General features: G+C 40.9%; 1 protein-coding gene across 1 annotated transcript; it reads left to right on the plus strand.

The window, feature by feature from the left end:
- The first annotated feature begins 54 nt into the window (after positions 1-54).
- On the plus strand, positions 55-26035 carry neto2a (neuropilin (NRP) and tolloid (TLL)-like 2a). Its single transcript, XM_008404869.3, has 10 exons — positions 55-588; positions 6305-6361; positions 6956-7099; positions 11434-11682; positions 12951-12998; positions 13355-13482; positions 17508-17736; positions 21915-22028; positions 23215-23345; positions 24128-26035. The coding sequence occupies exons 1-10, from the start codon at positions 579-581 to the stop codon at positions 24947-24949; spliced, it is 1932 nt and encodes a 643-aa protein (XP_008403091.1). The 5' UTR covers positions 55-578; the 3' UTR covers positions 24950-26035.
- The last annotated feature ends 452 nt before the right edge of the window (positions 26036-26487 follow it).

Below are 26487 nucleotides of genomic sequence, written 5' to 3' on the forward strand. Positions count from 1 at the left end.
TTTTTCTCATTTGTTCGCCTGTTAAATGCAAACAATATCTCAACCGGAAGACGGAGCCCTGTGTGGAGTTGTACCTTGACGACGCTGCTGACAAGCAGCCGCTTATTGATGTAAGCAGCAGCAGCAGCGCGGCTTAAATGAGCTTCGTTCAGGAGGAGCGCTTCTTAGTTCTGACGCGGACTGAGCCCAGAGAGCGCCTCTCCTCCCGCTCTGTGTTTTTTCTCTCTCTCTCCCCTCCCTCCCTCCTTTGTCTCCATTATTACTCTATCCGCGTGCGCATTTTGGATAGCATCCTTGCCCCCTCGCGCGCGCATCATCCCTGCCTCCTCGTCTCTTTGCCCGTCTTCGGTGCGCTCCAGCCGAAAGCGGATCGGACTGTGTGAGGTGAGGATGCCCGGCTGAGGTTCGGAGCGGAGCGGGATTTCCAGCTGCTTCCAAAGCTGCCGGTTGCGGGCGCGCTTCTCTGTGATGGATTTACTGTTGCTGGAAAGTTGGATTTTCGTGACCCGGTTTACAATGCCCAGATCAGGGGGAGATTTTTGAGAAGAGGGCGCTTTGGAATTGCACCGGGAGAAGAGATGCACAGAGGTGAGTTCAATGCGCGCAGAGAATGTGCGCTGCGCACCGTCAGGGGCTCCGCTCCCATCCTCTGGGTGAGCCTCAGTTAAATCAATTAAACTTGTCCTCCGTGTCTCGGTTGGCTTCGCAAATGAACACGTGTCCATTCAAGTAGTTTGTCATTTCTGTCTCTGATCGTTAGACCTAAACTAGCGCTGTAAAGTGATCCACCTGCTGGTTTCTTTCTGGTAATGGTTGACAGCAGAGCAGCCTGTAGGTAAAGAGAGACGAAACTGCATTCATGTCAGTCAGTATAGGTCGATTTTTACGTAGAGATTTCACTCGAATCTTTATTTCGTATTTAATTTATGTACGGTAGCCTATATTCATTTTGGCAGTCAGTTTAAGATTAGAAGGGCATTTTAAATAGCCTAAACGTTTAATTTTGCTTTATCAATATATTTGTATGTGTATATATATAAATCAGCAGCCAACCCGAAGGCACATCTGAGTCGTCGTGACATCAAAGGTCAGATACCGAATCCATTTTTTATTTTATTTTATTTTTTATGAAGAAGAGGGATAAAAACCAATCAGTAAGCAGAGAGTGACATGACTAACCCGATGTTGGCTAATATCTATGATGGGAAATATCCCTTATCCTTCTTATCTAAACGTCCTAACAGACGCGCTTTGTGTGAACAGAGGAACAACTTCCCAGTACTTCCATAAAACCCTTTATTCTGGTTGCGGGGAAACGCTCCAGGTGGAGCGGAGCAGTCATCAGACCGGGATGCACGCTGCCCCGCACGCGCCACAGCTCGCGCTCCGTTCCTATTGACTGTCTCGCGCCATCAACACCTGTGAAACACTTGTCGCAGCACACAGAAGCAGCGCGCGCCTTCGTGCTGCCTTATGGGGTTCGTGGTTGTTTGATGTGATTGGTTCGAAATCAGTCAGGCTGAATGGATATATAAATGTCCAGATTGTATCATCACGTCCCACTTTATGATGGAGTTTAAGGGCGTGTTTCCCTTCTCTTAGCTGGCCTGTTGTAGAGGATATAATGTGGTTATCTCCTCCTATGATCGGACAGGGGTATTCCACCACACATCTGTTATAGTGTTTTGTCAGACAGCAGTGTTTATACAAGTATTCGTTTGTTGAGAACTGATAAGTTACAGAAAGAATGTTGGAACATACAGTTGTGATTAAAACTTTTCAGCAATGCCTTTAAGATTGTCTTCACACGAAAGAACCATTTAAATTGCCATCATTGGTGTTTTTTAAGCCAGTGTTTTTCAAAGTGTGTGCCACCGGGGGGCGCTCAAAAAGTTGGAGGGAAGATGAGGAAATAAAGCAAAATAAAAAATAACTAATCTGTTTTTCTGAGGAGCCCCCAAACGGACATTGAAGTAAAAATAAATAAATAAATAAACTTTCTCCTAAGCACCAGATACGTTCTCGTGCGCACCTGATAGTATCTCGTGCTTTTTTCGTGCGCATGAGATACTGTCTGGTCCGCACGAGAAAGTTTATTTTTTCGTTCATTGTCCCCGTAGGGGCTGCGTAATCTTCCTGATTCCTGATTAAATTTATAAAGCTGCTATTCTCCTCAAGCTAGCATAGAAAGCGCGAAATAGAAAAGTTTCTGTCAAGAAAAAGACCGAAGGAACCGTCCAGTATGCAGCCCTGTCATGGGCGACTAAAGTCAGAAGGTATGGGGCCGCTTTTATACTAAACGAATATAATAATTAGTGAATATGAATGAAAGTGAGAAAAAGAAAGCTTCTTTACATCTCAGAAAAGAAGCTAATGCTTTGTGGGCGGCGATGGTAATAGTGACGTGTGGGAACCCCCGTTTAATTCAACAGATATTAAACATTTCACACTGTATTCTAAAAACTGCTCAGTATTGTTTCATTCAGTTCAATACAAACACGCTTACATGCGTTGGCTGGTGACTTAAAGCTGGTCAATTTCATTCTGTAGTCCATTGACTGTCCTCTCTCTAATGAAAGCAATAGAAATGTTGATCAGGCTGCACTTCTCTTTTGTTCCAAGTGTTTATGCTGCATCTGACATACTGACGCCCTGGGCAAAGAGCAATGTCACCCATGAGACAAACCAGCTCTGTGCCGAACTGCAGAAAAAAGGAATAATGTGTTATTGTTTCTTTTCTTCTTCAGTTAGTGTGAGCGTGCCACGATAGGCGATGGCAGCGTTTGAGTATTTTTAAAACTGCATCTCTCCTGGGATTTCCATGCACTGAAGTCTCTGGGGTTTCAGTCAGAAGGGTGAAACAAACAAACAGTCTCTGGAAGTGTGATGAGAAGAAAAGCGTCTCTCAGAAAGCACCGCGCGCTCAAAATGGAAGCAGCATCAGAATTGACACGTTAGGTTTCACAGCTTTCGGCCAAAATCTGATGCCGGAATCAAAACAGCCACAAAAATGGACTTTTGAAGAGAAAGTAGAAAGAGAGAGGATGGTGGGGAGGGAAGCCTTACTTTAGGATTCTGTGTTTTTGCTGAGGCTGCAGGTGATGTTGGCCTGGAATCTGGCGTCGCGCGCGTGAATCCACCGAGTCGACCTCCTAACACCAAATACGGAGCTTGAACTCAACCCTCTGAGTGTTTCTGATCAGGAACATTTCTGATGGCCACAGCTAACGATCCGCTAATGAGTATTTTTGGCAGATAGAGAAGTTGAGCTGTCTCTGCTGACATCAGATCTAAATCCAGGATGAGCTAAAAGCGGCAGCATAGGTGTGCAGCTGACAAGTCTGCAGGAATGATGTGATGCAATCATGTCACCGAGGACCAGATTTTTAAAGCTTGGGGGGAAAATAGGTTGTTTTGACAGCATAGTGATGCCCCCAGTGTCTTTTCAAATTAAAAGGATTTTAGGGCGTGTATTTGTGTAGGGCCACCTCATTAGCCACTTAAGAGATGGAGTGTGTTTGTAGTCGGGGTGAGCCATCCATACACAGGGCCGCGGTTTCAGCTGTTTGAGCTTTGTGTGACAGATGGCTGAAGTGGACCCCCCCCCCCCCCCCCCCCCCCCTCCTTCCGGCCTTAAATTCAGCTCGCGAGCCGAAGTGGAGAAGTGATGTGGAGAAGAAGTGACGTGACCCAGAATAGCAGGGGTTGAACCCGCTGTAATTTTGTAAAGGTCAGGAAGCCCTCCGCTCCTTCCCCCTGTGGGGTGTGATGATGACCTCAGCCGTGTCGCAGGGTGTTTCACTAATTGTTCCCTTTCTTTCCTAATCGACTTAATTCTTTCTGTTTGTTTTCGCAACAGAGCGAGTTGGTTTCTTAAAGCGATTGCAGCCTATAATTTATTGATGATATTACAAAATAGCTCCCGGCCGTTGCATAAATTAGGCAAGTTTAATAAGACGAGAGAAAAAAAAAACCCCATTCCAGCTATTCTTTCCCGTGAGGTTTCCTGAATTTCCAGGAGAACCACGGTTCTGTGTCTGATTCACGGTCTGCAATGTGAACAATAGGCTTTAATAAGAGCTTCCAGATCCGCTCGGTTAGCCGGTGCCTGATTTTAGGTGGTCCGCACTCCAAACACGCCCGTGGTGGTTCATTCTCCCACCTACGACACTTTACTGCAAGATAATGGAGATAGAGTTAATGAGGATCCCGGAGCTCGAGGGCCGTGAATATGTGTGCTTTTTCAAGATGAGTTCAATCACAGTCCACACACTCTGGTACCGAGGAGCATCTCCGCTGCACACTTTGATTTTGCTGGTCTCTTTCTCCACCGTCCTTCATTCCTTCCTCTGTGCGATTTATGCTCTCAACTTCACATCACTCTCTAATGCAGAGAGCTAGAGAGTGGTAATTCAGTAGACAGCATCTAATCTGTTCACCTGTCCCTATGTTTCATGAGTCGGGTACATTCTGTGAATTCTTTGTGTTTCTGGTGGTGTTTTTTTTTTTTTTTTTTACTGTCTTTTTAAAAAATCCATTCCTTGTCCAGCTTTAGTTATCCATTAAGTTTTAATGTTCTAACTTAATCCCATTATCCTGCCATCCATGTCTATTAATCTTTGATGAAATACTTTTTCATGCACTGGTTATTAGATGTTGCACGTGTCCCCAATCTCCTTGGAGCAGAAGTAGGAACCATCACGTCATGGAGCCTCGGCTCACACAATGTCTGTGTTATCACCAGTGTTTGCCAATAAGTTGTCGCTTCTCTGCACAGTTTCTGTTTTTTTCTCTGATTGTCCCTCCGAAGGCGGTAGAGGACAGTTTGCTTCGGCTACGTTTTGTTGAAGTGTCATTCTTTGAAATAGGAAACAAAATGTGTTTGATCAATTAATTACACCAATTTCTATACCTGTGTTGTGAGAAACTGGCAAATTGTTAATCAGGAAGTTAATTGGTACTTCTCAAATATCACTGACATCAAAACCAAGGTTGGTTTTTCTTGATTGGTGGATATCGATGTTATGCCGAGAGGTGGAAAATGAAGTCAGCCAATCTTTGGCTGTACATCAACAAAGCTGGTTTATTAAGTCTGGTGCAACACTAGAGTTCAAAAAATGGCAGCCCTCCCATGAGTCTATACGCCGGTTAAGCCCCGCCTTTTCAATTTGCATCGGCCAATCACCTCAGAGTGGGGAAAAAGAGAAACAGTTAACTTTTACATAAACTGTATAAACGCCAACAATTATTTATCAATAATAAACTATCAGGCAGACGTATGGTTATTAGACGTTGCACAATTGCATTTCAACAAGGGGGAGAAAAAAGGGAGCATGAACAGCCACTATGAGGGTGATTGACAGCGCGAAAGACCCGCCCCCTGGCTCTGATTGGTTGTTTCCAGTTAGCGCTATAAAAAGGCAGAGTAGATTGATTTTTTTTAATAGATTATCTGTCTTATACCTCACTGTCACAATATAGTTCCAACAAATATGTGAAAAAAAATATTTTATATAAAAGTCGCATACTGCAGCTTCAAGTGATCCACTCTCAAATTGGAGGGATGGATGTTTTCATGAAAAAGCAGTGGTGCAGTTTGTTACCTGCAGATCAGATCTACATTTGAGTTTGCAGCTCAGGCTGCTGCTGCAAGCACGCCGCATTTCTTGCATCTTCTCTTGATGGGCCGCTCAGCAGTGGAGCACACAGCCTCTCAAACACAACAAGATGTCTACCACGTCTACACACATCGCTTAAGGTCATTCTAATATCCATCGATAGGAATCAGTCATTCTGTAGCTGCCTTGGGGAATTCCCCTGAAAAAAAAGAAGAAGAAGAAATAATGATTCAAAAAGACCTGAGAGGGAAAGAATCTGGTTGTAGAAGTTACAGTTTGAAATAAAATGAATAAAACCCTGACACACACCTTGTGCTTTGCTTGTTATCTAATTAATAGTTGAGCATCCCACAATTCCTCCACCATCGTCTCTTCATAAATACCTCATGTTGACAGTTTGTGTAATTGCCATGTGGACACAGTGGTCCTTCTGAGACAGCTTTCTCCTGAAATGAATTTAATACTATCTGTCACAGTTCTGTCGTTTATTAAATATAAATAATTCAGTCACAGATATCATAAATCCATACTCTACTGTGATTAATTAAAACTGAGTAAGACCTGCAGCGGATCCTTTGTGGTTTGAGTGATTTCAACTTCTTGCTGATTATTTAACATCAGGTGTGATGTGTATTAATGTGATGTTCAGACACTGAGGAGTAACGTGTGATATCTCTGCTTCACAGCGTGGATTCTCTTCTTCCTGATAGAAGAGGGCTTTGCACTGGCACAGAGAACTAAAGGTGAGCTCAGGCAAAACCTTAACGTCATTTTTAAACCACGTGTTCGTGAACGCACATCTACGGTATGCCAAAAGTGCCACATTAAATTAATAATGAATACTTTCTTTGTTATTTATGAAAATGTATTGCAAATATATGATTAAGTACATGATTAAATATTTGCATTTACAATCAGTTTATTAAGATGTATTATAATCTTCAGAAATTGATTTAAATCTAGAATTTTTTTCATATTTGGTTATTTTTTGTCATTTAACATGTCATTGTGCTTGATCAAATGGACCATGACACCTAAAAAATATATATTTTTAATTTATTAATCACTTATTTACAGTGTTTTAGAGTATTAAATCTGTTATCTGTGAGTTTATTTCTAATCTAATTTACATTTATTTGAATTGTGGGATTTTTGGGACCTCCATAAAAATAACCTTTCTCCTTAATTCAGTTTTCTCTCTCCTCCCGTTTTACTCCCTACCTGCTCTTTGCTGTCCTTCCCTCTGATCCTTTTGCCATCTAATCATTCTCTCATTGATCCACTGATCCAATAACCGGTCTGTTTTTCCGCTGTTCTGTCCTCTTCTCTGACCTCAGACTCCCCAGGCGACCCCGGCGGCCAGAGCCCCGGACAAAACGACTGCGGCACGTGGGTCCGCAACATCAACGGCGGGGTGTTTATGTCACCGAACTACCCCAACACCTACCCACCCAACAAGGAGTGTGTTTACATCCTGGAAGGTATAAAGCCTGGCCGATTTTAGCCGTTTTCTGCTCTGTTGCATCAGTTTCCTCCAGAGGGAGCTCTCTGCAGACTCGGGGTGGGCGTTTCTAAAGAGCTAACTCATCGGCTGGTTCCTACTGCGGAATTCCTTCCAAAACTTGAGTGTCTGAAAGGGAGGCTGCTTTAAAAAGTTAAACAAGAACACAAGAAGTTAGCAATATTGTTTTGACTCAAGGTCATTTTAAGTAACATTATTTTGAAAGATTTTTTTTTATATCTGTATTATTTGTTTTTAACTACTTACGTGAGTTTCACATTATTTCAGAAACTAAAGCCGATATTGTTTTTAATTTAATGGCAGAGTGTCAACATTAAGCCTGCCTATGCTTATAAAACATCTCTGAAAAGTCATTACTGTTACTTATTAAAACAGTGGGACTTATGTTAATGCTCTTATTTTGAAATGTAAGTAAAAGACGGACACCATAGTAGTTAAAGATGGCTATATCTAAAAGAAAAAATTAAAAACCGTTGTTAATTTTGACCAATCAGGTGTGGATTAACAAAATCAAGAGGAACAAGTTGCATAAGCCTTTCTCAAGGACCACATCTGATTGGACAAAATTAAGTTTGCTATTTGAATTCTTTTCTCTCTCTCTCTCTCTCTCTCTCTCTCTCTCTCTCTCTCTCTCTCTCTCTCTCTCTCTCTCTCTCTCTCTCTCTTTTTCTGTCTCTCTCTCTCTATTTTAACATCACTAGTTTACTTTTCTTGCATCGAACTTTAACTGATCAGTTTTTCAGTTTCACATCCTTGCTGTTGTAACCCAGGGCATCAGAAGCCCTTAGATATAATAACGGCATGCAGATTGTGTTAGCTGGCAAAGGAGCACATCAGGTTACATTTCAAAATAAGAGCATCAACATAAGTCACACTGCTTTAATAACCAGCAGCAGTGATTTTTCAGAGATGTTTGTAAGCATAGGGAAGACTAAATGTTGATACCCTGCCATTACATTAAAAACAAAATCTGTTTTGGTTACTGAAATAATGTGAAACTGTCATAAGAAGTTCAAAACAAAAAATACAGACAAAAAAAAAAAAGATGTTACTTAATCTGGCCTGGAGACAAAGACAATGTGCTGCTAACTTCTTGTTTTCTTAAAGCAGTCCCTGCAGATGGACCATTTCTCTATGTTTCCGGAACAAGTCTGCTGCCAATGACTAGCCGCATATCCATTAAACATAAAATTGCTCAAATAGGATTTATTAAAATAAATTCACTTAATGGCATCATACCAGTTTTGAAAAAAGTAAAACATTTTTATACAAAGGTTTTTTGTACCGAAATGTGTTTATTTTCCAAAACTGCAATGGAAACACTTTTATGAATCATGAGTCATGTGACGGACAACCGGATTTTACTACTGACAGAAAAGGTGAAGAAGACGATGGGAAGTGATTGGCAGGCGATGGCATGGCTTGGTTCTTAATGACTTATCAGGTGAACAAATTTATTTATCTGTGATTTTAATTGCATTTCTGATTTAATGGACACACCACAATTACGAAATCATTTTTTTCTCAACTTTGGCGGAGTATCGGCAAAGTTTTACACACATTTGTAATGGAAACTTAGTTGGCGTTCCCTTAGGGTCTCGGAGAACCCCCTCTAACATACCCGCTTGATTCCCTCCTTTTAGTAAATGCCCTCACCCTGACTGACATTGTTTTATTGAACCGGTTTTCCTCTCTGTCGCTGGAGGGCATCATGCATTTATTTTTTATTTAGATTTTTTTTACGACCCATTCTGAATTTTATAACCTTTTAAACTGCGGTTCCTTCCCCTCACCCTGGCTTCCTGCCCGCTCGGCGCTCGCTCTGTTCGTCTTCACACTCAAAAGATTTGCTCATTGAAGGACACATAAAGGAGTGGAACATCTGCTGCAGAACTGGGCTTTCGTGGCTCGTCGCTGAATTGCGAGCGTCCTCGTCGGCGTTGGTGCTCGCTCAAACGTCGCATCAATCAGTAATTTGGAGGCGCGCAGAAAGCATAATGGAAAAGATCATTAGCAGCTATAGGAGACGGGGATCTGGATGATGCGTTCTCTAAACTGATGAACTGTTTGTGATGCTGAAGCACGGCTCCTCATGCAGATGAGATGCCTCCCTCTTCCACGGCGCAGGGGGTTGGGGGGAATAGATCTCACACACGGCTCAAGTGCTCCACCTGTGGACCAATCAAAACCAAGGCCCGCTCTGGCACATCACACAGATCAGGCCGATCAGTTTCTGTCGTTTTGTCTCGGAAGGCCTCGGTCTTCTCCGGCGTGCCGCCTCAACAGACACAGAGACACTCACAATCCAGCGTGGGGGCTAATCAGTTAGCTTTGTAATCATAATTTGTGGTTAGTGAGCCTCATTGATTGTGTCATGTCCCCAAGTTCATCAGCTAAATAGATGAGGTGATTATATATTCTGCTGTTTCTGTGTCAAGCGCTAGTCATTAGTTTGCGTGTGTGTGTCACTCGGAGAAAGACGGGAAGAAACACACATACACACACACACACACACACACACACACACACACAGACAGAGAGAATAGGAGGTGCAGACATACAAGCTGCTTCTTCAAGCAGAATATCACAGATCAAATTCAAATTCAAGACAGAAAAAAAAACATTTGAGTCATTTTGTTGCAGTTATACAGAAAAGAAAAAAACAAAAACAATCCACTCTTGACTTCACTCTTTGTTCTCTTCTCTGGGCATGGACAGCCTCTCCAATCCCCCGCCTTGCTGCTGAAGCTCCCCTCTTAACCCCCATCATCTTCATTTATTTTTTATTTTTTTGGAGCAGCCATCAGCTGCTCCTTTGTTTCCGTGGTGGAAACGGTTTTGGTTTCAGAGCGCCCCGTTTCGTTCCCCGCCGCAGACGTGCTGATTTGCCTGAACCGGCGAACTTCATATCAGAGACGCAGTCAGAGACGGCAGCTTCCCTCCAACGCTGCACAGCAGCTCTGCTAACTGTCATGGCTCCTTATGAGTTGACTGTGACTTGAGGCGCTGCACTGCGAGCGCACCGATGCCACTTAAAAAGTCTCTGATTGTGAAGCTTGTCGAAAAACCCTTTCTCACTGTGACACACTTTAAAGCTACTGTATGTAGCTTTTTACTAAAATGTGTTTTTTTTTCCATATTTGTTAAAACTGTCACTGACAGTATAGCATGAGATGGATAACAAAAAATAAATAAAATCGAGATCCTCCACCTCCGTCTGTAGAAAAGCATCAAAATCTACCAATCAGGGCCAGGAGGAGGGTCTTAGCGCTGTTAATCAACCTTGTGTACTAAATAGTTTAATGGTGGAGAAACAACTTACCGTTTCAGAAATGTTGTTCATCCGCCGTCATCAGTAGCCATGCTAACTAGCATTAGCATTTGTGGCAGGCTATGTTTTAGTGAACATGTATAGTTAACAGGAAGAGCAATGGGACTTTAAAAAAAACAGCAAAGAAGAATTGGGACTGGTGCAAAAGTTAATCTTTCTGCAGGACAGCTGTCAACATACAGCCTGAGTGAAGTGGATCAAAGCGTGTTCATATTTTAGAATGGCCTGTCTCCGTTCAGTTCAGTTTGGCACCTCATTGCCCCACATGAGGGAAGCTTAGTGCCAAGACAGTCAAAGCATAACCTCCGCATTGACACAATATCACTTTTAATGATGCAGCTAGAATGGTAGCTCAAAATGGTTCTGCAAAGTATAAGGGCACAGGAGGGACAAATAACCCAAATATAAGTTGCACTTATGGAGCTAAATTGGGGCCATAAAGTTTGCTCAAAATAAAAAAACAGATATTTGAAACAGGAAAAACAACTTGAATCTGAAAAGTTGATAAAAAATGTTTTTCAATTTCACATCCTTTTTCAGGTTCAATTTGTTTTTCACTTTCAATTTTTTTAAACAATTTTCGGTTTTAATCTTAAAACTCTTTTTCAGTGTCAAATGTTATTTTTTTTCAATGTTCCTTTATTTTTAACAAACTTTATGGCCGCAATTTAGCTCCTTACTTTTCAGAGATTTCTTTTTTTAATCGCTCGTTTTCCTTCTGCTGAACAATTATGTTTTACTAAAGCACATTGAAGACTGAAAACATTGAAAACATGAAATTCATCAGGCTCCTAAAACAAATTTGCAATAAAAAAATTTCATCTGTTTCTACTTTGATAGTCTGACCCATAAATCCAGACTAACTATTGAAACTCAAAATCTCATTCAGATAATTTCTGCCCTATAAAAACAAGCACATTTTTTTGTTTGTTTTTCTTTGCTCTCGTGTTTTTTCCCCACAGCTCTGCCCAGACAGAGGATCCAGCTGGCTTTCGATAAGAACTACTACATCGAGCCGTCGTTCCAATGTCGCTTCGACCACATCGAGATCCGCGACGGGCCGTTCGGCTTCTCCCCGATCATCGACCGCTTCTGCGGAGGGAAGAACCCGGGCCTCGTTACCTCCACTGGCCGCTTCATGTGGATCAAATTCACCAGCGACGAGGAGCTGGAGGGCCTCGGCTTCCGCATTCAGTACACCTTCGTTGCCGGTGAGCGGTGAACTCAACAAACCTCTGTTTTCTTTTTTCTTCCATATCGAAGGTGCTCAGAGAGATGTGCAAGGAGCGATGTCGGATTAAAAATAATAAGCCTCACAGGGTTTTCTGTTTTATCTGTTTAAAATAACACACCGATATATAATTGAGTTTTTCTCACCGTTTATAAACTCTACTTCTATAATCTTGGTGTCTAAATTAAGCTAACGCCTGTGAGGCTCCATAAAAAGTGTAATTAGTGTAGCAGCTGCTGTAGTTTCAGAGAAAATTAGATTTGATGTTTTTTGTCTTTCACAGAATATTTTTGCACTTGTATCGTTTCTAAGTATTTTAGAAATGTCAACAATAAGGGTATAAACTTTTGGAAACCATAGATCTACCGCTACCTGTTCAGTAGAGCAAATGTACACTGGTTTTAGTTAAAAAAAATAAATACCTGAGAGCTTTGGCACAGATTGGCACCATCTATTAAACACCATCCTGTGTTTTTTACTTACTAAACTTAATACATTTGTTTTTACATGTTTGTAATTGCTTGTTTTTCATTAAAAAATACCCAATGTTATTTTTTATTCAGTTATTATAAACAATAAGAAATTGTTATATTTGACTCCAATTGAAGTGTATTGTTTGGAAATCCAGTATTAAAAAATACATAAACTTTAGAAAAATTTTACTAAACAGAACAGAATAGTTTAAAACCGCCCAAATATGTAATTTTTTTGGCACTACTAGAGCTCCATACTATGTCTTTTTGATGAAGATTTCTGGTCCCTCATGTCCACAGTCTCTGAGCATAAACCCAAATGCTCAAGTGCTTTTTATCAGCTTCGAGCCAAGAGTCTGACGTTTCCATGGATATCAGATATGTTTAACTGAGGGCAGGTGCAGTGATGAGTGTATGGAAAGAAGTTAAATCTGCGTGGGGCTTTACAGGTTTTTAACCCGCACCGCCAAGAGCCTGAAGCATGCAGCAGATCGTATTTTGATGTTACTGAGATTCTCCGTCATGTTCAATCATCCACTATTTCTCTTTTATCCTTCAAACATCATAAACATCCTTTTTTTGGGGGGGTGGGATTTTTCCATCTCAATTCAAAAGTCTTTAAATCTAAATCCACAGGCGCTCCCATCAGACAGGAGATAAGGAATCCTCTCTGTGCTTTATCTAGGCCGCTTTGTCGGGACCGTATCATGACTCCTCTGCTTACCTGTCCATGCGTTGAGAGTAATGTGCCTCCCAATTTTTTTGATCATTTCAGACCCAGACTTCCATTTGCACGTGGGCGGACTGCTGAATCCCATCCCAGGTATGACGCCGGCTCTGTCCCGTCCGAACGTGACGCGCCAGTAATTGTGTATGAAGTCAAAGGATGTTCGTATGCATACTTACGAGCCTGCGAAAGGACGCAAGCCTCTTTCATCTTCCTTTTGCCTCCCCGTCTTTGTTCCTCTCTCTTGATGTTGTCCTGTGTTATAATCTTCTGTTCGCGCTTCAGTTGAGCCCTAAATCTTTTCCACTCCTCTCTTTAACAAAACCCACCGTCTGTCACGCTCCTCTTTTCAAACATCTTTTGTGGTTATGTTCTCACTGCTCTTCCTCATGTTTGTCTCAGTTTTTTTAAAGGTGTTTTTTTTTTTTGGTCTTCTTTGTTTCATTGTGCAGACTGTCAGTTTGAGATCGGCGGCTGGGACGGGATTATTCGCTCCAGTCAGGTGGAGGAGGAGGAGCGGGTTAAGCCTGGTGATGCTCTGGACTGCATCTGGACCATCAGGGCTCCGCCCCAGTCTAAGGTCAGTAGACAGGAGCGTATTAGCCACGATGCCGGACCGGGCGGCCTTCCTCTGGAAAAGAAAGCAGAAAAGCTGCCAGTGGGGGTCTGAGCTTGACCTCTGTGAGGACGAGTCACATTTAGTTTCATTTTATCATCTTCATTCGTTCCACAGGAAGACTAGAATATATGGTTTATATAGTTTTACATTTCATATCTGACTCTGGAAACAGGATGGAAAAACATTTCTTGTCTAGACTGAAAGCTGTATCCGTCCATCCATCTGTCCATCCGTCCATCCTTCGTTCATTTGTTTGTTGGTTACATCGTTCATTTGTTTGTTGGTTACATATTCAATGTCTGACCATACAGACTTAACTGCCATAAACTCATGCAGAACATTTTGAATTTTCACTTTAGAAATTGGCTTTAAAAAGAAAACTGAATTCTTTGAAAACTCTGTTCTGAAAATGTTTGGAATCTTCACTTAAAAGTCTTAAGTAGATCTGTGTAAGTGATGTTACTCTCAGCTATCTGACTCCATAGTTCCTGATGTAAAAAGTCTGATGTACACCCGTGTTAGAAGGCTTAGTGTCAGTCCACACCCCAGACGAAGGCATTCATTCCCCTCTAATCGCTCTAAATGGCAAAAGCCAGCATGGCCTCTGAGATGGAGCTCATGAAAGCACCAGCGTTCACAGAAGAGAGCCTCCAGACACACACAGGTTCTACGGATGTAAATGTGAGCTGAAATGATGTAAAGGTTTACCACAAAGACCTCCTCTGTAATTAGCCTGAGGCTCTGAGTATAATTAACAACAGAAAGAGCTTAAAATCTTTTAATTGTTACAGAGAGCGTGCCGTCCTCTGTACAGTAATTCTGTTCTAGAGTGATTCTCCTGGCTTTCAGCAGAGAACTTGAACCTTAGAGATGTTCTGTAGCTTAGCCTCAGTGTTACGCTTGATTACATTCACTGCAACATACATGAACTGAAACGTTAATCCATTCAGAAATGTGCTAAAAATAAACTTGAAAACTAGAAAATGCTATCTGCAGAGATCTGGTATAGAAAGTGAATAAATCAAAAAATTAGCATTTGATGTCCAGATCAAATGTCATTGTTAAATTAGAGTGAGCGACTAGTTATAATTTGTTCATATGTTTAAATTGGAAAGTCGGGATTCTTAAAAACAGGCTAAGGTTCATTATCCAACATGGCTGCTGTGTTACTAAAATGTAGTCAAAGTTGGAGTTGAAAACTATTTTAAGTATTTCTTCACCTGTTTGGAGCATAGAGAGCGGCAGCATTGCCCTCCTCCTTTGTTGCTTTGCATTGCCAGTCAGCTAGCTCACAGAAGGTTAAACTGTAACGTCTTACCAGAAAGACTAATTAATCTGTTTAGTTAGTATTGTAGCATTATTAAATCAGTGAGAATAGAACGATTATTTTAGCAACAGTAGTGTATGGGACCACGGGAGAAGTATGTAGTTAGCTTGTATTGCTAATAGCAGTCATCATGATAGTAGCAGATATTCCCACTATAGCTGCTCTTCATGTACAACAAAGAGAAAGTTTCAGGTAAAACGTATTTATCAGCCTGTTTTTCAATGAACCAGTGGAAAACATTGCTACGCTAATGTCGCTAATAACGTCTAGCACCAAAACAGTTAGCAAATTTAGCTGGTTTTCTCAACTTGTAGCTAAAACATTTTAGCTTAGATGTCTGAGTAAAGTTGGCCACCACACCTTCTTCAAGTCAAACTAAATTTGTGTAAAGCTTTTGTACAGGTTTGTGCAGTAACAATTTTACTTTGTGCTGCTATTTTTAAGATATTAATAAAAGTCTCCACAGGTCATAAAAGGTCAACCAGTCGCTCACACATTTATGAAGTCAAACAAATTTGGTGTCAGTCGACTGAGCTACCTTTGTACTGCTAAAATTTCTCCTGTGCAAACATAAAACAAACATTTAACACCAATTTAGTTTGATTTGAGTAATGCTGGCTGTACTTATGGCCTTTAAACATTAATATCTCCAAAACAGAAGCAGCACTAATCGAAATTTCAGCAACCAAAGTGTCACTGCATATCAGAAAAGTCCAACAAAAGTTCAAAAAGAACCTTTTTCTGTTCAAATTTGTAATTTCCCATCACTCAGCTCCCTTACTTTCAGGTGTGTGGCTCCGTGTCACGGTGAAGGGAGAATTTAGCAATAAAAAAAACACCCTGGAGATTGAGAAGAGTATATTTTTTTATGTGCCAGGAGTGAAAGCCCACTGACTTCTTCTGATATTTATGAGATGATATGAAGAATCTCATTGAAATTACAAGCATAGTCAGGCTAGCCTTGATTCACAGCAGCTCTGTTTCTTCCCTCACGGCTAAATGACTCATCCAAACTCCCGCGCTGCTCACTGGCTGCAAAATGAGCACAAATGAATGCACATCTTAAATAGTGTAAAACCCCAGATGTACCCAAATTACATAATGAAGTGTCACATAGTGTAAGTAATGTTCTACGCATATGAGCACATTTCTGCCCTTCTGACAGCCTGATGGACGTGTTGCGCCGGTCCGGCTCGTGCTTTTGGAGGCAGCAGTGACGATGATCTGAATTTAGCAGAGGCTCTGGCTTTTCTCGCCAGATATTAGGCAGATGAAGCAGAAGGAACAGTGGAGTGCAGTCAGCTGCTGCAGGAAACAGGTGCTAAATGGGCTGGAGGTTTTGTCAGAGGGGTTGCTCTCCAATGCCAAACAAAATAGCAAGAGGTTTTTAAAATAAGAATTGGATGCACACCTTGGTTAGAATATGGATAAACTCAAATCTACACTTCACATGCATTCCTACGAATAACTGGTTCAATGTAAGTAAGTTGCATTTTCACCACTTGTTTTGTGCAGTCATTAACAAGCTTCTGGCAGAACTCTGGCTGAATATTTAATCACTTTTTCAACAGAACTGGTAGAGCTTGGCATGCGTGGGTTTTCTCCGGGTACTCCGGTTTCCTCCCACAGTCCAAAAACATGACTGTCAGGTTAATTGGCCTCTCTAAATTGTCCCTAGATGTGAGTGTGTGTGTGCATGATTGTTTGTCCTGTGTGTCTCTGTGTTGCCCTGCGACAGACTGGCGACCTGTCCAGGGTGAACCCCGCCTCTCGCCCGGAATGTTAGCTGGAGATAGGCACCAGTACCCCTCCCGACCCCACTAAGGGGACATGGGTGTAAAGAAAATGGATGGATGGATGGTAGAGCTTGCTTAACTTTTAAGCCTATTTTGCAAATAGTTTTTAGCCTTTTTTTTTTATCAATTCTTCAACCGTTTTTTTATGGTTGTTAGGGAAGTTTCTACCATCTGGTTGCAATAAAAATATTGCAGGATGTTCAGAATGAATGCAGGGTAAGCTATACAAGGATAGGCTGAGTCTAAAAGGAACGGCCAGCCATGGCAGCAGTGGGTCAGCTTTGCTAGTCTTTGCTAATTCTGTGTTGCAGGATATCTAGGATTTAGAAGATCCCACTGTGCTGAAAATGTACCTATGAAATCTTAACATATCTACAATTTTACAGAGAGAGATGGCTGAACACATGGGTCTGCAACATGCTGCTCCGGAGCCACAAGTGGCTCTTTGGACCTCCCATATGGGTTCTTAATAATTTTAACTAAAATGGAAACGAACCAGCTAATGTTTTCAAATTTAGATAGAATAGCAAACACATTATTTTAACTGTTTTCTTGAACTGTTTTTTTTTTTGTTTAAATATTTGCATTGTTTCCCCCAAAGAATGACACTAAAAGTCCTGTTAATATGCATTTAGATCTGTTTTTCTTATTATGTTGGAATTTGTGTGCTTTTTTTTACCAACACACAAAAGAAGTACATCTTGTTTTTTCATCTGTATCTTTATTTTAAATCCTAAAGCTAGAAATAAAAGGGTGGTTTTTTAAAAAGTAATAACAAATTTTCCATAGTAGATGTATCTAAAATTCTAAGTTATTTTGCATTTTCCAGATTGTCTTAATGCCAACTCTCTGTGCGTCTACAGATTTACCTGCGCTTCATGGATTACCAGATGGAACACTCAAACGAGTGCAAGAAGAACTTTGTGGCCGTGTATGACGGCAGCAGCGCCATCGAGAACCTGAAGGCCAAGTTCTGCAGCACCGTGGCCAACGACCTGATGCTGGACAACGGCGTGGGAGTCATACGGATGTGGGCCGACGAGAAGAGCAGGCTGAGCCGCTTCCGCATGCTGTTCACCTCCTACATCGACCGTAAGAGAACATGATCTGGTGTGGTCTTCTATCGCTCCTTTGGCATGTTTTAAAATAGCTGTTTCCACTGACCAAATAATTGCACAATTTGATATTTTGAAAATAAATTCACTTAATGGCCACACCAATTGTGAAAAATTTACATTTTTGGCGCTAGATGTTTTTTTTTTTTTTTTTTTTTGGCCATATAGAAATTGATTTATTTGGCAAACCTGCAATGCAACACTTTTTTTTGCATCACACAAGTCACATGATCAACAACCGGATGTCGCTGCCGGTGCAAACCAGGAAGAAGAAAACAACAGGAAGTAGTTGACATGTTTTTTTAATGACTTAGTGCATGAACAAACTTATCCACGTGTCATTTTAATTGAGTTTCTTATTTAACGGAAACAATACAATTGTGAAATTGTGTTTTTGACATGAGCAGAATATAAACTTGTTAAATCACAAACATAAAACTATTTTCGTAAATATTTTTTGTGGTAGAGTAACAGTTAGTTGATCAGTGACTCAAGTAATGAGTCACTGATCAAAACATCAATCATTTAATATTTAAAAATGACATCATCAGATGAACCAAAAAACTAGAGTTTGAGGAAACTTTGTGTTTTAAAGATCAAAAAGAAAATAATTCATATAAATAAAAAAACATTTACAAATAACAATCAATTAATTTGTAAAAACGAATCATTTTTACAAATTAATTTTTCCAGATAAAATTTTGGTTAAAAAGCTGCTGGTGAATTTTTGGTAAGAACAAAATTGTTCTTCATTCAGTGAAGTTACTCACAGTGAGTAGAGTATCCAGAAACTTTACTCAAGTAAGAGTAGCGACACTTCATAATGAAATTACTCAAAAGCTAAAAAATAAAACATAGTAAAAATAAAGAAAAAATCCAAGAAGTTACTGTAGTAAATGTAATTAAGTAAACGTAACTAGTTCCAAGCCAACTCCGGGTGTAAGAAAAAGAACACATCAAGATTTAAAAAAAATTCACCTACATGCTAAGCACTGACCACACTATGACCCCAGTTAAAGCTTGTAGTGGCAGCACCATGCTGTGCGGAGGCTTTTCTTCACCAGGAACATGGAGGTGGAACACTGGAAATACACAGCCCTCTGGATGTGCACAGACAGCACATACATACCCTAAAATACTTGTTGGTCTGCAAAATTTTGACACTTTTCAGATTTTCTATTATTATGAGGGGGGTTTTCACTTCCCAGCCAGGTCACCCTTTGTCTGACCACATAAAATCCTTTGAAATTAAACTGTAATTTGCAGACATAACATGATATAAGTAAAAAAAAAAAAAAGCTTGTTCTGTCATGTCATGACCTCAAACATGACCTCAAATGATTGTCTAATTAAATCTAAATTTCCATTGTTTTCAAAAGAAATGTGCCTTTATCCTAAGAGGAAGGCAGCGCGTTATTGCCATTATTTATTTGTAACACACCACCTGCCTCGCTATCTTCCCACAGAGAGAAACAGACATTTATTCAGCTCGTCTCTTATGCTTTCTGTTTGCATAAGCAGCCATCAGCAGAGACTTGAAGTGCAGTTTCAGCGAAGAAAGCTAATTAATACGTGCCATGTTTAGAACGCAGATACGAGAAAACCAATTATTTACCTCAGCGTTTCTTAAATAACCGAAAGCTCCGAATGTTATCTTCACATGCCCGTCACGGCATCACACTGAGCTCATTACAGGTCACTTTCGCCAGGGAAATAGGAATTATTTGATTTATTTCAATGAAAGGAAGAGCTTAGAGGGGTTAATAGAAATCACGCATCAAGCCTCATCACTCTTAAAAAGACGAAGAGACTTTAAACAAATGCTGTCAGAGGTGACACAAAGTAGGAGAAATTGCCGCGCGGAGAAACCGGTTCCTGTTAACGCCGTAATATTTCCATTAACTGCCTGAACGGGCTGAGATATTAATTGCCACATTCTCCTGCACACATCCCCCGACCCTGCCTGAATGTTAATGTTGTTTTCATCAGCAAAAGCCCTCACCGTTGCAGGCAGAAGCTAATGGCTTCAAAATTCAGCACCCATATTTTTTTTTTTTATTTTTATTTTTTTATTACTCTGCGAGTCCTTATAACCGCTTGCGTCCTCATTAATTCCGGTCACGCAGCTGATCTACGGGAAAGTGGGAACGCTGACTGAATGACTCCCAAACTTTATTTGGTTAGTCAGCGGCTGGATCAAAGTTCGCTCGGAGGTCAGAGGAAACTATTAATCTTTGCCACTTGATGTGTTTTTCTCTTCGCACTTCGTCACCTTCGATGTGCCGCTACAAGATGTAAGCCGGACTTTATTAGACGTACACGAAGCTACGCTAGAGTACGCCTGGTGGAGTTGGTAGCTTCGTGGTTAAAAAAGAAAAAAAGAAAAAGAGATTGAAGCGCTGCAGACGTGCTATGAGAGATTACGTGTTAGTAGGTTTAACGGGAGACTTCGGCACACAGTGCTTCTCATAGGCGACCTCATCTACACGTCCTCTTATCAAAGCTGTTTGACCTGGAGCCAGAGACCGCACCGATATGAATACAAGACTGTGGGGCTTGGGTTCAGAGTGACACAAGAAAGTCATGCAGTGTATTTGGCTGAAACGATTAATTGAATTAATGATGATTAACCGATTTTTGACATAACCATCAGCTACTTTTGTAATCGAATAATCATTAACTGAAGCATACAGACTATAATGCATACTATATATATATATATATATATATATATATATATATATATATATATATATATATATATATATATATATATATTTTATTAAGTTGAAATTATGTAAAAAAAAAACACACACACATTATGCAACTCTGTCTTTCCAAATATTATTTAAAAGAAATCATCAAATAAGCCCTACACTGTATTGATGCTAAGTCAATTGATTTAGCATGTTAGCTAAGTGCTTTTTTAGCTGCAGATACATCCTCTACAAATGATCGATGAAATGCTAATCATTAAGGTAAACAATGAATCACATATGGAGTCACTTCATGTCATTTGTTAAATCATAAGATAAAGAGCTCACTGTCTGATTTTATTTTGGGGCAGCAAAATAAATATGTCTATGTTGTGTGTTTGACAGATTCAATAAACATTTATTGATAAATCGGCCCAGATTTCTTTAATCTTGGTAGATTGATGATCGGCCGATACCTAGAAGTGAAACCAATCTTATCTATCGATCTTATCTACCTTGGTCTGAAAATCAGTAATCTTTTGCTCTGCTGTGAGAACAGTTTAACTGACAAACCCGCCTATCAGGTCATGTTTGCACATTTGCAGTGAACAATAGTCATCTCACACTTGTCAACTCAGTGACTCTCTTGCTATATTTAGTGACATTTCAGACAAAAATAATGGGTATCGTCCAAAGTCTGAATTGGCAGGGCAGGCTCCTTAAAGATCGTTTTCTCCGATCAGCCAGAAAAGTGCGATCCCTAAAATTTGAATAACAAAAGTATTAAATCAATGTTCAATTCATTTTTCCAGAACCTTCTAACACACACAAAGACATATAAATGGTTACAAAGTAAATGTTCCTGCTTCAGGTCTGTTTTTATCTCAGTGCTGACCACGCCTGGCCTTCAGCGTCCACCAACTCTTCCCACAGCTCCCCGGCCAGTTCCTGCTGCCAATCACCTGCGTCCCTGCTGTCCCAGCATCCAGACTCTGACTCCAGTCCTAATGAGGTCCTTCTCTCTGCACCCGGTGGACCAGCAGCACCTCATCATGTTGCATTTCCACCGGCTCTGCCTTTCTTTTTATCTTTTCCTCTGAAATTGCCACAAGTCCCCCTGCTATCCTCCGCTCCCTCTCTCCACGGTTGCAGTTCAGTGGAGCTGCCATTCGCTCCCCTCGTCCATCCCCTGATGTCCCTTCACGGGGAAATGATGATGTATTGCTTCACGTGCGCCGTCTCCATTAGGCCTGCAGCATTTCTACAAATAACATAACATTTGTCGTTCATTACAGGCCCCAGGAGATTTTCTGCTGCTAGAGTATTCTTTTGTTAGCGTTAATGTTGTTTTATTATCCCTCTTTCCAAAATATCTCCTGGTCCTTTTCACACTCCAGTCATCTTTTATTCAGATTTATTCAGCTAAATTTCATTTCCTCTGTTCGTCTCTTGCCTGCAGCTCCCTGTACGGCCAATACGTTCTTCTGCCACAGCAACATGTGCATCAACAACACCCTGGTGTGCAACGGAATCCAGAACTGTGTCTATCCGTGGGATGAAAACCACTGCAAAGGTGACCATTCAGACGGCTTTCTAAGACGGCGTATTAGGGACGTTGTAGATAGAAAAAAGAAGGATTACATTTTAGCTAAAAACACTGAAACGTCCACATTTATTCTAGAAAATATCTGAGATTAAACTCAAAATTTGTGTTGTTTCCAGCAAATTTATGCTGCTTTGAACTCTGAAATTTGAAAGGATTTTTTCTTAAATATTTCTGAGATTAATTTAAAAATTTCTCAGTTTTTTTTTCTAGCAAATTTGATGCTTTGCACTCAGAAGTAAAAAAAATTTTCTACAGAATTTCCCAGATTAATCTAAACATTTCTTAGTTTTTTCAAGCAAATATTCAACGCTTTGAACTCTGAACTTGCCAAGTCTTTTCTAGAATATTTCTGAGATTAATATAAAAATATAACGCTTCGAACTCTGAACTTGCCAAGTCTTTTCTAGAATATTTCTGAGATTAATATAAAAATGTCTAGTTTATTTCCTAGCAAATTTTCTATGTTTGGAACACAGAAATTCCAAAGTTTTTTCTAGAAAACGTCTTAGATGAACCTCAATTTTTTTTCTTTTTATTTTTTTTTTTTTAGTTTTTTTCTTGCAAATTTTACACTTTTTGAACACAGACATTTCTAAAAATAAACTGGCTGAGATCAAAATTAATCTAAAAAAAAAATTCTGGTGGAAATTTTCTCCTTTTGTTTTTGTTTTTTTGTCTATGTGCGGTGGCCCTAATACACCATCGTAGTTTTGATACTTGTGCTTGGTTTTGATTTACTTTCCAGGATTTTATGACTACAGAGCTGGTAAAAGTATTTGCCCTCTTACAGATTTCTTCTGTATTTTTTAATCCTTGTCCTGAATATATTTTAGTATAAGACAAAGACCACCTGAGTGCATGTACATCCTATGTGAAAAAACAATCCTGCTACCTTCATAAATCATGAATTATTTGTCATTTGCACTTTTTTTTGGAAAGCTGATGATGAAAATTCCTCCACGGTGATATGAAAGATTTGATTTAAGGCAAACATATACTCTCTTACATATATTTCTCTGATATTAAATTATTTAAGACAGTAAAGTATAACAAAACACACAAACAAAAGCCTGGAAGGAGAAAGATAACTGCATGGTTCTGTACTTGCATTTCTTTTTCCCCTTATCTTGTTTGTTCTGTCATCCTCTTGCAGAGAAGCGTTCCAAGGGGCTTTTTCATCAGATTACCAAGACCCACGGCACCGTTATCGGAGTTTCCTCAGGCATAGTTCTTGTTCTTCTTATTATCTCCATTTTGGTCCAAATGAAGCAGCCCAGAAAAAAGGTGAGTCACGCTTTTGTTTGGTCCTGAGGTAAAGTTCTGAAGGTTACACACATAAATGGAAATGTTTTAAGGGTCTTAGACCAGCCAAAGATGAAGTGTTGTTGTATTTGACAGCAGATAAATCCTTCGTTCAAGCCGAACTTCTCTGTGGTTTCAAGGTTTATTGTTTTCCTTCCTTCTTAAAGGGATAGTTCAGGCTTTATGAAGCAAGGCTCATGACGCTATTATTAGTAATAGGCCTCTTGGCTGTTGTAGAAAGATGTTATATTGTTGTGATCCTCAAGGACGTGATACTAAGTTTCAGCAAATCAAAACAGTTTAACCTGAAGTTGCTAACGAATATTTAGCATCTATGTGTTTTTGAAAGCCATCTCCATAAACTGACAAATTTCTTGTTTAAGTGAAAATAAGGTATAAAACTCATCTGGTTATAATGAGAAACTTTGTTGTTTTGCATCTCATTTGCGAGGGTTTTCTCATTTGAATGAGAAACGTTCTCAATATAGCAAGATATAAGACTCATTATAACAAGAAACTGTCGTTTTAACGTGTTTCATATCTTGTTATAAGAAGATGCAAAAGTTTTGTGTTATATTGAGAAACTTTGTAGTTACAACAAGATACCACTCCTGAATTTATTTAGAAGCTCTGGCAGTTAAACGCCTCCGTACCTTTCCTGCATTCTGACTTGCGAGGAATTAAAGTAATGTTTTTAAAAGCCTTTTAAGGTATCTAAACAGTTCTGTATCCAAAACTGTAACGGTCTGGGTGGTCTTTTCAAGGTGGTGGCTCGGCGACCTGGTGTCTTCAACAAGGCTGGATTCCAGGAGGTCTTCGACCCGCCCCACTACGAGCTCTTCTCTCTCCGCGACAAGGAGATGTCCTCAGACCTTGGCGATCTTTCCGAGGAGTTGGACAGCTTCCACAAGGTGCGTCGCTCCTCCACCATGTCGCGCTGTGTCCACGAGCACCACTGTGGCTCCCAGGGCTCCGTAGCCACTGGCTGCGGCGGAGGAGGCGGCGGCGGCAGCATGAAGCACAGCAGAACTACGCTGAGCTCCATGGAACTGTCCTACCACAACGACTTCTCCAAGCCCCCTCCCATGAAGACCTTCAACTCCACGTCCACCTACAAGAAGAGCTGCTACGGCTACAAGCAGCACTCACAGACTCATGACTGCGACCAGCAGGTCATCGAGGACCGTGTCACTGAGGAGATTCCATGTGAGATTTACGGCCGTGGCGCGGTGGGACTGGTCGGAGGAGCATCCGTCGGAGGAGCGATGGGTGGAGCAATGGGAGGAGCAATGGGTGGGGTGATGGGAGGAGCAATGGGAGGAGCAATGGGAGGGGCGATGGGAGGAGCAATGGGAGGAGGCGGCCCGTCCGGAATTGCCGGAGGAGGGATTACAGGTGGAGTGTCCATGGCTGGCGGGATGGGCATGGTAAGCGGAGTGAGCATGGCCGGGCCCAGTGGGATAGCAGGAGGTATTGGCGCCGGGATGGCAGGCGCCTGCGGAACCCTCAGTGTTCGGGGGACCAGCGCTCGCAACAGTACCACCATAGTTGACCCACAGCAGCGCTCCATATCTATGGACTTCTAGATCCCGAAGGCTAAACGGGAAACACAGACCTTGTATTTCCTTTATGGAATAAAAAATTACAGAAGGACAAAAGCCCTGCATAAACAGAATAATCCCTGCTTCCTCCCACGCCTCTTGTCTACAGGTAACTTTTTGTTGTCTTGTTTGTGTTTTTTTGAGTTAATACACAAGGACCTCTCTAATTCACATGGAGCCTTTGGAAGAATGGAAGATATTAGAGCAACAAAATGGACCAAACTACTAATTTTTTGATACTGATGGACCTCAAGTGAAGACAACATAAAGACATACTGCCTCTTCACTTGTCTTTCACTCACTTAATCTCTACTTCCACCTGAAACTTGTTGGAAAATGTCCACGCATGCAGAGTCAGACTTCTCTCCACTGGGTTTCTGGGTGACTCCGAAGGGATCGAAGGGGACTGTGAGACATGCTGCAGGCAGACTGTTGCATTTATTCACCTGCCAGGCACAAATATATATGATCTATAGTGCATCTTCTAATAAGTTATATCCTTTTGATTTGTCTTTTTGGTCAATGTACTGTACTGTTGAAACCAGAATATATCCAGCCTCATGGTGTTGCTTGGCTTTTTACTCTTTTCGTTTGTTAAAATTGTTGCTGCGCTGATTTCATAGAGGTGGACTATCAGTGGCGCAAATCTGATCAATGAAATAAAACGATTGCAATGTTATTTCAATATAATAATGATGTAGTTTCCATGGTTACCTCACAGGGGATACCCATCACTCTCCTCAGGGTGAGCACATGAAGAGACTGTCCTGTTTGAGTAAGAAATGTAGAGCTTATTTGGGGTGTGTGAAGTTCGTGAACAATAGTTTATGGAACATGAAGCTCTTAACTGGGAGAATCCGAGTCAAAATAAGCAACAATCCTGAACCCTGCATTTCTAATGGGGGGGAAATATATATATATATTCTCTCTTTCTCCACGACCCGAGTGTGTAAAAACAAGCACAAGCCTTCTCCCTGAGTGACACATGTAGCCTGTATTAGACTCATTTATGTTTTTTAACCACTGGTTGTATAATTTCATTCTGTTGAATTAAACGAGAGCTTACTCACATCCTCGAGCGGAGTCTCTCTTCTTTCTCTTCTTCTGTAAACAAGAAACATAAAGACGACACGCGGCCCACGCGATGGAAATGTCTCGTCAAGGTAAGATACACACTGTGACAAATAAAAACCAGCCTACGCCAAGTGTTTTTTTTCCCCCGCCCCGCTTTGCTTCGGTGGATATTAACATACCAAGGTGCTCCGGGGATAATTTATTCGCGGAATTGTTTGAACCTGGTTGAATGCGCAGGATTCAAGGCTGACGAATTCCAAGTTCCACTCATGAACAAAATAAATTGAGATAGCGCACATCCTCCCGACTGTCACACGTTTGAATGAATCCTCGCAGCATTTCTCCACTTTTGTCTCTCTTCCATGCTCACATTCGCCTCACCCCTTCCCCGTGCTGTCAAGACTCATTTGTCCCGGCCGAACCTCGGGGCGTCGTTTTAAAAAAAAACA

The sequence above is a fragment of the Poecilia reticulata genome, chromosome 3 (assembly GCF_904066995.2).
Source record: "Poecilia reticulata chromosome 3, P_reticulata-male-v2, whole genome shotgun sequence".
NCBI lineage: Eukaryota > Metazoa > Chordata > Actinopteri > Cyprinodontiformes > Poeciliidae > Poecilia > Poecilia reticulata.

What these genes read in the sequence shown, in the direction of transcription:
- neto2a (XM_008404869.3), top strand. An exon ending in GGGCTCCGCCCCAGTCTAAG is followed by an intron (nt 13,483 to 17,507) that starts GTCAGTAGACAG and finishes GTGCGTCTACAG; the next exon opens with ATTTACCTGCGCTTCATGGA. An exon ending in TGAAGCAGCCCAGAAAAAAG is followed by an intron (nt 23,346 to 24,127) that starts GTGAGTCACGCT and finishes GGTCTTTTCAAG; the next exon opens with GTGGTGGCTCGGCGACCTGG.